At 38.5% G+C, this 14637-nt stretch overlaps 1 protein-coding gene across 8 annotated transcripts in view; it reads left to right on the forward strand.

Annotated features, from left to right (window-relative positions):
• LOC108367102 (transcription factor SPT20 homolog) overlaps positions 1–14301 on the forward strand; it is a 30290-nt gene extending 15989 nt beyond the window's left edge. For 4 of the 8 annotated variants that reach the window (XM_017621648.1, XM_017621647.1, XM_017621651.1 and 1 more), the window contains 4 exons: positions 6639–7206; positions 10457–10569; positions 10651–11019; positions 11112–11201. In XM_017621648.1, coding sequence (XP_017477137.1) covers positions 6639–7206; positions 10457–10569; positions 10651–11019; positions 11112–11117 — 1056 coding nt within the window. In that variant the 3' untranslated portion in view covers positions 11118–11201. Of the gene's footprint in view, positions 1–3839; positions 4490–4510; positions 4810–6638; positions 7207–10456; positions 10570–10650; positions 11020–11111; positions 11499–11872 lie in introns of those variants that run through there. The other 4 variants (XM_017621654.1, XM_017621650.1, XM_017621653.1 and 1 more) reach the window with 4 other exon arrangements.
• The last annotated feature ends 336 nt before the right edge of the window (positions 14302–14637 follow it).

The raw sequence follows: 14637 nt of genomic DNA on the forward strand, positions 1-14637 counted from the left end.
CTACACAAGTCGAGAGCTTACCAGGACGAGTAATTTCATAACCCGGCCTCCATACATCAACTGTACATCGCAAGCTCCAAAATGGAAAGCGGATTGTAAGCAGGCATTTTCTCTAAATTTCTGGGCTTTGCAAGTGCTTTCCAAGCAATAGTCTTAACTAACGCTGAAGACTTACCTCTTTGAAAGCGTAGTAGTTTACGTCAATGTAAAAACGGAAGAGTCAGCTAACGGCTCTGGAGTCCTTTAAAAAAATCGAAGCTTTTTAGGGAGAGTAGAACTCTTTTGTATAGAGTTAGTAGTTAATACAAACTCGATTTAGGCTGGATTTCTGGTTATCATAGAGTTCTCGAAAATGAAGCTGCTGATGAGGTATCCAGGGAGAATTTCAATGGAGGACCGGTTTTTATCCCAATCAAAACCAATTGAAAGCTAATTTTTCGCCGCAGTCTTTAGAAAACATGTCATAGGTAGAACATGGCACCATATGAGCTATACCCGCAAACACAAAAGAACACACAAATTATTGGAAAATTCAGACCTTACGTTGTAAAGTTCGTGATTGTTATTACTGGTCCTTAACCGGACCCACTACAGGAGGTTAGGAAGGCGTGTACGAATGACTCATACTACCACTTGGAGGCAGTTTTGCCCATTCGAAATTTTCACCTCAGCTATCGCCCAAGCTATTGAAAAAAGCTATCCTAAATGATTGAGACGACTTGCCTGCAGAGCCGGGCGTTGACATAAAAAGTTGGGAATCGATTCCGCTTCATCCTCATCCGGACAACTTCTGCAAAGGGAGCATTGCTGCTATAGTACAGTGCCCCGTGATGACATCAGTAAGAGTCCTTACTGCAGTTTTGTTTAGAGAGAGAGTTTCTCAGTACAACTTTTATTAAGTCTCGTCTACAAGAATCTTGAGCTCACACATTCGTCCCGATTGATCCATAGGTCATTAGTTATGGCTGTGGTGTATTCTTCGGTGGCTTCGCTAAATTTGTATTTCCGAGCCGTGTCTAGCCATTTCATCGGCTATGTCGTTCCCTTCTATACTGATATCTTNCAACTTTTATTAAGTCTCGTCTACAAGAATCTTGAGCTCACACATTCGTCTCGATTGATCCATAGGTCATTAGTTATGGCTGTGGTGGCTTCGCTAAATTTGTATTTCCGAGCTGTGTCTAGCCATTTCATCGGCTATGTCGTTCCCTTCTATACTGATATCTTCAGAAACCCATCAGATAGAGGTTTTGCCGTGAGCCAATGAGACTAGCGATGCACGACATTTCTGAACTGTTTCGTATTTAATAACCTCGAGCCTAATGGCTTCAATACCGCTGGGCTGTCGACGAATATAGTGACGTTCTCTAGTAGAGACTTACTATCCCGTATGAGACAAGCCGCCTTCTCTAAGGCAAAGATCTTTGCCTGAGCCACAGTTATCAGGCAGGCAGATCCGAGTCGACTCCTTTTTCCATCTTTGAGCTATCCGTGTAGATGGAAATATTATCATTTACTTACTGGAGGCCACTGTCCCCATCATCCCTGGTTGGAAAGTGTATGGGAATCTTAAAACTAAAGTCNTTTATTAAGTCTCGTCTACAAGAATCTTGAGCTCACACATTCGTCTCGATTGATCCATAGGTCATTAGTTATGGCTGTGGTGGCTTCGCTAAATTTGTATTTCCGAGCTGTGTCTAGCCATTTCATCGGCTATGTCGTTCCCTTCTATACTGATATCTCCAGAAACCCATCAGATAGAGGTTTTGCCGTGAGCCAATGAGACTAGCGATGCACGACATTTCTGAACTGTTTCGTATTTAATAACCTCGAGCCTAATGGCTTCAATACCGCTGGGCTGTCGACGAATATAGTGACGTTCTCTAGTAGAGACTTACTATCCCGTATGAGACAAGCCGCCTTCTCTAAGGCAAAGATCTTCGCCTGAGCCACAGTTATCAGGCAGGCAGATCCGAGTCGACTCCTTTTTCCATCTTTGAGCTATCCGTGTAGATGGAAATATTATCATTTACTTACTGGAGGCCAGTGTCCCCATCATCCCTGGTTGGAAAGTGTATGGGAATCTTAAAACTAAAGTCTCGGGATGTCGTGAGGTAACCCGTGTCGACATCTAAGTCGGTTCAAGACCGCTGCCCGTAGTTGTTTTGCTTCCACAATTTTGACTTCCTCAGCACAACAGCCCTCTTTTCGGCTGCGCCTGTTACAAATAATTGTGGTGGCTTCAAGTAAAAGATCATGTGAGGAAATCCGCAGCTTTCTCACAAATATTGAACCAAATGCGAAAAATATCAAACACTCGATTAAAGTAGTTCCTGTAGATGGATTGTAATTATACCGAGCCAATATTTTATATGATTTGGATGGCAAATCTTCGAGTTGCAAACAATTATGCAATTTATCTAATTACCTAATAGAACATCCAGATTATTCCAGAAAACGATTTGTACGGTGATTAATTTTTGAACGAATTTTCGCCAGTCCTTGGCAAGTTTGGTTTGTAGACAAAACGGTTTTGGCATTGTGCCGTCTTCAATGCCATTTTTTGTTCTTAACAAAGTATGACGGAATTTCGTTGCAAAACAAAAAAAACAAATAATTATCATCCCATCCTGTCGGCGTCAGAACATAGTGATATCACAGGAAACTGTGCGGCTGACGAACTGGCCAGNTTTTTTGTTCTTAACAAAGTATGACGGAATTTCGTTGCAAAACAAAAAAACAAATAATTATCATCCCATCCTGTCGGCGTCAGAACATAGTGATATCACAGGAAACTGTGCGGCTGACGAACTGGCCAAAGGCGAAACACTTGAGGAATTGTCGCCAAGAAGAGAGATGGTGAAAGTTCTCTTGACTACTTGCGTCGAGGTCCGAAGGTGGAACGGGCGCGCTCTAGGGATCCTTAGGCCCGTGGAGCCTGATTTCTCAATTCTAGTGGGTGTACTGACAGGTCATTGTCCTATGGGTGTTCATGCAGTGAGATTCAATATCTTACCGGACCCCTTTTGTCGCAGCTGTATGGAGGACGACAAGGTGGAATCATCTCAGCATTTTCCCTTAGATGAAGAGCTCTTGCTAGATTGCGACTTAGGTACTTGGGTTCAAACTTTCTGACAAGTCCAGTGGTATCACAAAGGACCAACGTCCACGGTCTAAGTTTGCCCCTTAACAAGGGGCAGCCACCTAAACCTAACCTAACTTAACCCAACCACTCTCTTTTGGAAAACCAGTCAACTAATAAACCATTTGTAAATTGACTGGGGTGCACATGAATTAAACGTTGGGAACCACTGACTTACCACTAGTTCCTTTGTGCCTTCATTTGTGCACTCCAAGCTTTCGGTAGCTTCTTCTTCGGTGAAAAGTACTTTTCGTATTGTTTCATTTTCATGTTTCATTGCATGAGACTCTCGGAATGTCGACTTGCAACAAACAACAACCAAATGCCACCCACCACCCAAGCGACCGGCCGGCGTCTGTAGCCAAATACAATAACTACAAACACTAATATGTACGTTGAAAAAAGTTGAGAAAGGCATAGCAATGAGTGGATACTCACAGAAATTTCGCTACGAACACTAACTTTGACATTGTGTAGGGGTTTTTTTTGGACGCGCGACCAAGCAAAATTTTTTGGTGGAAGGGAGACGAAGCGTAACAAGGATACGAGTTTCGCCGGCGAACAGTGGCCGGTGCCGTTGACNCAGAAATTTCGCTACGAACACTAACTTTGACATTGTGTAGGGGTTTTTTTGGACGCGCGACCAAGCAAAATTTTTTGGTGGAAGGGAGACGAAGCGTAACAGGGATACGAGTTTCGCCGGCGAGCAGTGGCCGGTGCCGTTGATGAGTTGCGCAAGGAAAACTTTTTGTATACACTCTCGCAAATGCGCTTGAACGCTTAGTAGACGCTTAATATGTATTTCTTCATGCCATTCTTCGTGGAAGCGTCGCAGCGCTGACGATGGCAAAGGCACACCGGCCACTTAACTTAAGTATATTTGCGGCTGGCAAATAAAATTGGCATTTCCATTCCGATTTCGAGTCTAAATTTTGCGAATTCGAGTAGAAATATTAAATACGCGCGCGCATACACAGAGGCATACGCTAAGAAAAAAATGCAAATTTAAATTAATACAACAACATTTGTCCACAATTTGTATGGTCTGTGTGATGCCTTGGTTTTGCTAAATGAAGGCGCTTGCCGAGTGCGGTGGTAATAGTGGAAAGGTATTACCCCAACGACATCATTAGCGCCAACAACCTCCAACAGCAACAGCGAACACTGCGGGGGCGGCAGACACTTCGATTCACTTCGATACGATACACCAACTGCAGTTAGTCCAACAACGGCTCCATTTGAATCCGAAATCACTCAAATGTGAATTCAAATGTACGCAAAAGTAAAAAGGAAGACTGGCACACCATGAGTGGCAAATCAGTTTCGCAATACATACACAAACAAAAGGTGATGATGAGAAATTTTTTCATTTCATAAGTACTTAGTACTTACCCACAAAGCGCATTGTGCTTTTTCTACACGCAGTGTTAAAAGGATAATTTAATAAATAGGAAGAATTGCAATTATATTAAAAAAAATAATAATTTAAAAAAATAAATTGTTCTTGTTTGCGGTAGTGAACATGAAAAAATCCTTATTGTGAACGGCTGCAAGGCTGAAATAAGACAATGAATGTGAATATCGATTATTTCGATTTTTTTTTGTAACAGAGTGATAATTTTTGCGACAAATGGAAAGTGTTTGCCACCCGCTTGAAAGTTCAAATGGTATAAAGTAAAAAAAAAAAACAACACATAGTAAAAATGGGCGCAAATACATTTGTACATAAATACAATTAAAACATTGTTAAAAGAACAGAAACGTGTATGTAAATATGCGTTCTGGGTAGAGCGCTGAAATCAGGAAGCAGCTACGTAGCTGTAGTAGCGGCAAAGCGCCGCCACGGAAATACTTGCCGGCTGGCACCCCAATAGTATCTATACCTACAAATGGCGGCGCTTCTTCTGTGAGAAAGCCCGTCGAAAAAAGGAAAAAACAAATGTGGAATGAATTTAACGAAAAATACCAAAAATACGAATAATTCGCTCGACTTAAAAAATTCAATTGAAAGTGAAGAAAAAAGTAGTGTGATAATTCAAAGAAACAGGTCTAACAAAAAAGCGTTTAGTTAAATGAAAACAATAGAAAACTAAACACTATGCGCTTTTTTTAATTTACAGTTTTCAACGAATCCATAAAGCATCTAAATATGTACATATTTACAACAGTGCATACATAAATTGCAAGTCTCCCATACCATATATCCTTAAAGCATTACCTCACATGCCTACATACAAATATACGAGCATGTTTGTAATTTTGTCCGCATAAGGTTATTTCATTGTTCGGGGAGCATTGCTCGCTTTTGCATAAAATTTTTCTGAAGAACTTTCACCTCATACCTATACACAAATCCTGACGGCAATGAACAGCTCAACCGGCATATGCATAAAAATACTAACAACAAATTTTACGCACACCTACAGCACACAAGTACACATGCACTCACACACCATTAAATTTACTCTTCTATGCATTTCCACGAAATTCAGTGGGTACATACTTGACGAAGTGAAAAAGTTGAAATGCTCCAGGAAAAGCTCATTTCATTATCCAATATCAACATTCATATGAACATAAATATAACGGTGTTGTAGCCAAGATTGTACCAAATAATTTGCGCCCCTTATGAACAACAATTAAAGTTCCAAAAACAACAATCAACAATAAAAAAATGCGCCCCAAAATATGTTTCACTTCCCCAAACATTCCAAGGGTAAAATGACTACCTTCGCGGACATGAATAACTGACAATGAAACGGAAAGTGAGTGTAAGTGGATGAGAGAGAGAGAGTGAGAGAGTGAGGGAGGGGGAGAAGGAGAGGGAGAGAGAGGTTAACTGCGAGAGAGCGAGAGTATGAAAGAGAGCAAACGGTAGAGGTAGCGAAAAACGTGAAACAAGGCGAGAATTTGAACTTGATTTTAAGTGAAACACACGAAATGAAATAAACTGAATTTAGCGGCATTAAGCAGGAATTATTGAATAAATCATAAATGCTGAAAGCGCGGCAAAACGTATGCTTTTAGGCGCTAAAAATGATTTTATATATACATACATATCGTTGCCTTATAACACACAGGCCCTGTTTAATTTCATTGCCAAATCAAGTATTATACAAAAGTCTGCCGATTACTTACTAAAAACCTATTGGATTTTGAAAATAACTTCTACAACATGAAATTAGTTGCACTCCTCAATAGAAACAGCCTTTAAAGAAAATCGCAGCCAAATGGACTTGATTTCCTATGGAGCTTTTTCATCACTCCGTAAAGAAAAAAAAAAAACATTTAGATAGGGCCTCTCTATATTAAATTAACGATATGTATTTGCCTACATAATACANTTAGATAGGGCCTCTCTATATTAAATTAACGATATGTATTTGCCTACATATGAGTATGTACTCAAGCGCACTAAGGCTACGCTTTGCTTTGCTTACTTCCCTGCTTTACTTTCCATTCTCCATCAATTCGCCTTTTCTTTATTTATTTTCAGGACGGTACCGTTAATATGGATAAAATGACGGTTGCCCAAAAAAATGCATACCTTGAGGCGCACATGGCTGTACAACAACAAATGGCGCAAGCAGCAATACAATTTAAGCAGCAACAACAACAACAGCAGCAGCAACAGCAACAACAACAAACGTCCACAAATTCTTCACAACAACAGAATTCACCCACAACCAACAATAATAATAATAACAACACTAATTCGTCGCAGCAGCAGCAATTGCAACAGCAACAACAACAGCAACAGCAAGCACATTACGCCAGCACGATTAAGGTTCCACAAATAAGTTCCTCTAGTTCGGGTGGCGCTGAGAGCACTTTCACAGTACCCGACGATGTGGGTATGGGCTTCGAGGGCGGTGTACGCGTACTACAGAGCTTAGGCAGTTGGTCGCCGGATAATGTTACCTATAATATACCTAAACCAAATTTAATACCATTTACCGAACCGTATGTTGAGGGTGGTTCCATGCATCCGGCTAGTCGACTAAAGGCATTGCAACAGGTGCAGCAGGCCTCGTCGGGAGTGCGTAAAACAAATCCATCTAAAAGTGAGTAGGATCGAAATGTGTTTATTCCTTTTAAACATGTATTTTTTTTAAGAAACGGGCAAATTAAAGTGTAGAAAATATATTCCTGCCTATTCCGCTATCATACGGATGCTGGTCTATAGAAAGAATCTGTGATTTTTCAGTTTAAAGCGTTCAGTCTATGGAAGATTAACTAGAGGCACGCAGCTGACATTTCCTTTGTGGTTTAACTTGAGTAATAAGTACACCAAAAACTTTTCACCGAATCGCACGGCCCACAGTGGGAGATCCCCATGAGTTGGTATTCCTTATGGTTATAAATCAAGAAAAATAAGAAAAATGGGCGGGATAAGTTTATGTTACAGCATACCTCCTATATAAACTTAAGCTTAAAAACGCTCGGAAATGCCATAAAAAAGGCCATCAATGAATATTTGGCGTAATCGATTTATTTTAATGCATATCCTCGAAAAAGCCTTAAAAACGCTCATTAGGCTTATTAGTAAAATGAGTATCTACAAAAAGTTTGCAGATAATTGTAGCTGCAATAAATTCGATATGAGTCCTCTTTTAGTATAAAAATAATTACTGCTATATCACAATAAAAATTTTTTGTTAGAATGATATTCGTTTGAAAGGTATGTCACTTTAAACCGCTGCCTACTACCGCTTTAAACAAACTTGAAATTTTATTTGATGTTCAAAGGGTGTAGTATGAGTAATAAATATATGTAACTAGTAAATCTGACCATTTAAAATAATTTTTTCCGCTCAGCCCATTGCGCGGTTCCATACCATAAGCTAACTCTGAAAGAATTTAAAAAAACGAATGCAACCCTGCTATGCAGGAAGCTATTGAAGTTAGCATTAAAGATAAAGACAACTCCAACAACGACCGACCGTTCGACTGCCATTATAAAGTCCGTGAAATGCGCATTCCCATTCTTCTGTAGGAAATAAGATTGTTCTTTGTGAGTGCACCTTAGCGACGTCAAACTTTCGTCGAGCTGCCTAATACACATTTTTTTTTTATCGCACAGAGGAGCATTCAGACCTTAGCTGCAATACGGTAGTGAAGCGAGTCGATGTTGGCTCCTCTCCAGGATGGAACACACGTCGCGTTCTGGGTTCATTCCGTGAGTCCGTAGAATCGCTCTTTGGTCTTGATTAGTTTCGAATTGTGGCAGTGCGTTCACTAATGGGGATGAACCTGGACACATGGTGTTGGAGTCGCCTCACCACTACAGTGCGGTCGTTCTTCTAGATACACAGTCTTGGTTAAGAGACTTTACTCAATTCCGACTCTTATGTGAGCGGTGAACGACCCGTATGAAGCCATGGGCCGTATTACATAGAAAGAGAAAGATTTTTGACGGTGCAACTAAGACTCTGTGTTGCGTGCTTGCGTAAAAACAAGTTATAATGAAAAGATCGAATGCATGTATTCATGCGCATATGAGAAAATCTCATGAGTTAAATTTTTTGCCAAAAACGTCTTTTTAGATGAAAATGGTGGCGCACTTATCTTAAACGTTTTGCGTAAAGAGCAAGATTCCCTCGCGAAATTGTATTTAAATGAAAACTTAAAAAACATATACTAAAAAGAAGTATACATAACAACTCGTGTTCATATACCCGTAGTTGTGTATGTAAAATATATACGCCCCGTAGCACCGTATACAGTCAGCTACCAAGTTTACTTGCACGCCTTAACTTAAAATTCATATAATTTAAAACTAATTAAATATGGGCGTGGAAGATTTTTACACAGTATTCCCAATACACATATGTATTAGTTTCTTCATTTACATATATACAAATTTTGGAATGAAGTTCGAGTGTGCCAATAAAAATTGTAAAAATGGAATTTTACTTTCTCGAAGCATAGTAATCTTTTTACTCAATGTAATTTTTTTTCATTTGGTGGCACACTAGCTGTATTACACTAGATTCGTCCGTTTTCGTAGGAGGGTAAGGCTTCGTCAAGTGAGCCCCGAATTTACCAAGATTAATATTTTTCAATGATATTCAGGCAGCGCCGAGTTTTGTGGTCGAGAAGTACACTGTGTAAATTTTGTTCCAAAATTCCAATTAGTTTTGTTTTTTAATCAACAATTAAAACATTTTGAAGTGTTTTGGAAATTTTTATTTTTCTTTGAAAGTAATGCCGTATTTCCACTAGGCATTGAAATGACAAAAAATATATGTAATTTAAAAAAATGCCATGTGGAAATGAACTTAATGACAATTTTTTTATTGTAATGACACGATTATTTTTTAATGCCCGACTTTGTCATTTGTCATTTTTGCCATTTAATGCCTAGTGGAAATCCAGCATAAGTGTCAGAGTGAAAAATTTTTTTTGGGTGCAGATTTAGAAAACTTTAAACTGTACAATGAAATTATTTGCACAGTGGCTGCGAACGATATTCTGCATGTTGCATTTTTTTTTAGTTTGGTGGCACACTCTTTAAACTTCACAGATATGTTGTATTTGATGCCAAAGTCTATTGCTTCGAATATGAGCATTCTATTTGAAAACTTCGCAAAGTAAAAAAAAACACAATTATGATTTTTTCGAGTGACAATGAATAATGAGTAATTTCGGAACTTTTTCGCCCAAATAAACGTTTTAAGGCAAAACTTGTTCAAATACTTGATTTATTTTTTATTGTGCTTGTTTCTGCAGCTCCATTGATTGAAATATATGCAAGAAGAATGCTTTGGCGTTCTTTTTTTTTGGTGAAGAAAGGAAGTGGCACTAAAAAAATATGTAATAGCCCGTGAGATTTGCTTATACACATGAGACATTTGTGTGTGGGTAAAATCTGTTAAGTACCAATTTACTACCACTCTGCACAAATTATTGAACACTTTAAGAATGAGGGGGGGCGTACTGCGAACTGATATACATACTATATACATATTTATACTAGGAATATTACAATCTTTTGTATTTTAAGACTTTTGCGAAAATATTCTATTTAAGATTTACGTGAGCTGGACCTAAAAAATTAAATTTTTTTTATAAATTATAATGCGGCATATTCTGGATTTCGTACGAATCGAAAATTGTACAGAAAATGATAGGAAAATTTCATCATTTTCGATTCGTACGAAAACAAGAATACGCCCCAATAAATTTTTTATTTCCATTGGAAAAACAGTACCGATTTTTTTTTTGTGTGGTGAGTGATTTACTCTAATGTACATAAATATTTAGTTACCCCCACGATTTAATTTAAATAAACACTTAAAATTCTAATTGCAGATCCAAACAACAAAGCTTTCGAATGCACTGTGTGCGGTAAAGGCCTCGCCAGGAAGGATAAGCTGACAATACATATGCGCATTCATACGGGCGAGAAACCATATATTTGTGAAGTATATAAAATAAAGAAACACCTATACATTCACATAAACAAAATGAGCAAAATATTAACAAACAAATCTTCCCACTTACAGGTGTGCAATAAAGCATTCGCTCGACGCGATAAACTTGTGATTCATATGAATAAATTCAAGCATGTGACGCCAACGAATATAGCGCCCTTGGGCAAGCGTCTCAACAATATGGTGAAAAAGAAAGAGCCCGAACCGGAGGACAATAAGCAAAATCTGGAATTGCAACTGCAACAACAGGCCGTACAAGTGGCCACCCAGAATATTATAGTGCAAACGACCAGCGGCCAGCATAGTACACAAACCACAGCCATACCAGGCATCATCATACCGCATCACCATCAGCAGCAGTTGTCATGGACTTGTGAACTATGTGGCCGTATGTTCTCGAGTCGGGACGAGTGGACATTGCATGCCAAAAGCCATCTAGAGGTGGGTTGGTTGATGGCGTAAACGAAGAACATTGAGTGAATGTTGTTTTTTTGTTGGTTTTTACTCATATGTAAGTATGTTTTTGCTTGCAGTATTGACAACAGGAACAGGAAACAATGGAGGAAATAAAAGCAACAGCAACAACAGCCAATGCAACAAAGCACCACAGCTTTCAAACTGAGTCCAATGAAAATGCAATGCAGGCCGAGGCACGTAGAGAGAAAATCATCATACAAAACCAGATGATTATAAGTACACAACAACAGCAGCAACAGCAACAGCAGCAGCAGCAACAGCAGCAGCAACAGCAACAACAGCAGTCGATTATTAGCAAAAAGTTTAAGAAGCTCACACAAGCATCAAATTTATTTTCCACTACAGCAGCTGTTTCAAATAACAACAACAATAACATAGGCGGTAGCAATAATAATAATAACAACAACAACAACAATAGCAACAGCAATCGCGCTCAAAATGAAGTAACTAAAATTAGCCAAACATATTTTCTCTATGTGTTTGTATGTAGTACAATGTATCGTTTTCACCCCAGTGATCCCTCAACAGCAGACACTCTTGTTTCTTAGACAGTAACAAGTCACACTTGCCCTCCCCCTGCCAACTTCCCAACCTCCACCACCTACAGCGCCTTTTCATTACAACTATCTTATCTTTCTATGTATGTACGTATGTATTTATTTTTGTATAACATTAGCTACGCCTGTATGTACATATTTTTCTTCTTCTTCTTCTACTTGAATGTTTACCAAACTTCCAACCTCCTCTCCACCTTGCCCGCTACAACTCCAGTTTAGTCACCACTTTCACTAACAATGATTCGCTTCATTTCCACCAGATTTCCCATTTATTTGCACACTCCCCCACGGCAGCTACATACGTCCAAGCGCAACTAAACGGCATCAATTTTACTGCAGATAACCAAAATGTTGCCGCCAACGTCAACGACGTCAACAACATCACCGCCTCAGCTAATAACAGCACCGTCAACGCCAATATCAACACCATTTCAAATACCAATATCAACTTAAACGCCACCATCGCCAGCCAAACAACAAGCAACACTAACATTGTCGATAGCGGCAACGGTGCGGCCGGTGTACCGGTCGTCACCTACAATGGCAATCAGTATTGTGTAATCACTCGCAATGATGCAGGCGCCGCAGAGAAATCGGAATTGCTACAAATTCATGGCCAATTTACCACCGACAAGGAGGGCAAAACGAATATCATTCTGATGTCGCCGGTGTCGACGATGCCCGTTACGATGCCGATGCAAATGCAGATGCACGTGCCAATGCAAGTGGAGGTGCAAAATCCAAACTGAATGCGAAATGGGTGGCACCACAGCCGGCTGTATGGGGTGTAAGGCATTGAGCCGAAATGGCTTAACAGGAATGGAAGTAGTGCATTTGTTGGCGGTAATTGTAGGAAGCCAGAAGGCAGCGTGGAAAAACAGCCAAGGCGGGACAGTCGGGCAGCCTGACAGCCAGGAAGGCAGAGTGATTGTAAACGAGTAATCGAAATCAACAAATCAAATGGTTTTCCAAATTTTTACTTTTTAGCTTAAGTGGAAAGCATTAAATTAGAGTGGAAAGTAGTATAAGAAACAAGTTAAGAGATGTGTACCGAGCATGTAAATATTATACCCAACGCATACAAGCGCGATATAATTGCAGTGAAAAGGATTCATATTTAAACCCAATGGAGGCTATAGGAATGTTGAGCGCCCGAAAACACATAAATGTTGTAAATTATTCACCGCTATTTAAACGATTATATCGAAGATCGATTAACCGGCGATTCAAAGTTAAATTTTTCATTTTTTTTTTTAAGAGTATATACAGGAATAGATTTAAATCAGTTATCGCCCTAAATATACATTTTATAAAAATATGCGTAAAAAATGATTTAGAAACTTGGGAAATAGATATTCAGATATGTTTCGGGGTTTTTTCTGAAAATTTTTTGGGGATTTTATTTTTATTTGCAGGTTTTTCCTGGACCTTTTAGGGTTCATTCAGGACTTTTCATGTTTTATTTTGAGCTGAATATTCCTGAAAAGCAGCGAAATAATAGTCCCTCGAACCGAGATTTAAAAAAAAAAAACACAAAACCGTCTCTGAAAAACCGAAGATTAACGAATCATCATCACAAATAGAAAAAGCAAAAATTTCCGTTTATTTTCTGCATGAAAAATATCAGACCACGTTCCAAAATATACATAGGAATTATATTCGTTATTTCATTCTCGAAATAAAAGAAGTTAGAGGTTTAAAATGGAAAACACTGGCACATTTTTCACCATGCGTTTTTGATTTCAAAATCTAAATACTATTTTTTATATTGAAATGATAAATACCAAAATAAATCTGTTATGAAAACAGTTTGTACTCAAAATTGTTCCTCCAACAGGTGTATAAAGTTCCTTTTCCTTTGTCCGATTAACACCCAAAAAAGTATTGTTTTTTAAAAGCAAACGCTCCACGGAAATCTGTGGCAATCTGCCTAGTGTTTTTCAGCCAAGAAAATAACCTCCGACACTGGGTCTAACGTCCTCACCCGCAGTGAAATATGTTGAACAAAAGCCAGCCGGCTGGAAATTTGTTAGTTTCTAGTATCAAGTAAAAACTTTCGTGTGATTCCAAGTTGTCCATCCTCAGCTGCCGAGTAGACTGGATTTTCTCACGCTATATGCATATGTATGTATATTAGGAAGCGAATATTTTTTCTGATAACCATGTAGAGTTTGTAATAGGGATCTTTTTTCTTTCTTTGTATGAACATTGTTTGGCCTCAGCTTCAGCCGAATCTGCGTACTCACTATTAGTGATTGCTAATGAGCTGGCTATACAGAGAACACTTAGAAAATTTTACAAGCTTAACGAGAAACGGGTGGAAAACTTGACATGCAAAGACCCAAAAACCTACTCCTAATTATTATTCAATTGGAAGCAGTGAAATAGGCTTCTGAAGTATTGTTATGAGAAGAATTTTATCATGATCCGCAAGGACCTTGAAACTAGTTCTTTTTGCCGTCTCACCTAATCTATCCTAAACAAACATAACCTAGTCAAATTACTCGCGTCTTTAAAATATATTTAAAAAACTACTTAACTTTTGGTCCTTTCGAGTTTTAAAGTTATTTTATATCTTGTAGTGCGTATCATAACTTTGCGACACTCATTGACAAGATTTCACTACTTATTTTATTATTATTTAAATTATTTTTTTATAAAAGTATTAATAAAGTGCAAGTTTAGGGTAGCTGGGACTTTCCTTTAATTTTTGGCTATGTTTTCGTTTGCTCAAGGTGTTGCTCATTTTCTCCATATACAAAAATCGTCGAACATACTTCGTATGGAAAAAAATGATTGACATCGTTAACAAAAAAATGTCCAAAAATCAACGGTAAGTCTCAACTATTTCAAACTTGCCCTTTATTGTACTAAAATTTAATGGGCTACAAAGCTACGTGCTCAAAATCTTTCTAAGAAATCTAATTAAAAAGGTCGACATTTTTACGAAAGTTTTTAAATTTTTTTTTATTTCGTACAAACACTGAAACTTGGATTTAAACTTTTTTTTTTAAATAAACTTAAT

The sequence above is a fragment of the Rhagoletis zephyria genome, unplaced genomic scaffold (assembly GCF_001687245.7).
Source record: "Rhagoletis zephyria isolate East Lansing unplaced genomic scaffold, Rhagoletis_zephyria_1.1 Rzeph_scaffold_02541, whole genome shotgun sequence".
Classification (NCBI taxonomy): Eukaryota; Metazoa; Arthropoda; class Insecta; order Diptera; family Tephritidae; genus Rhagoletis; species Rhagoletis zephyria.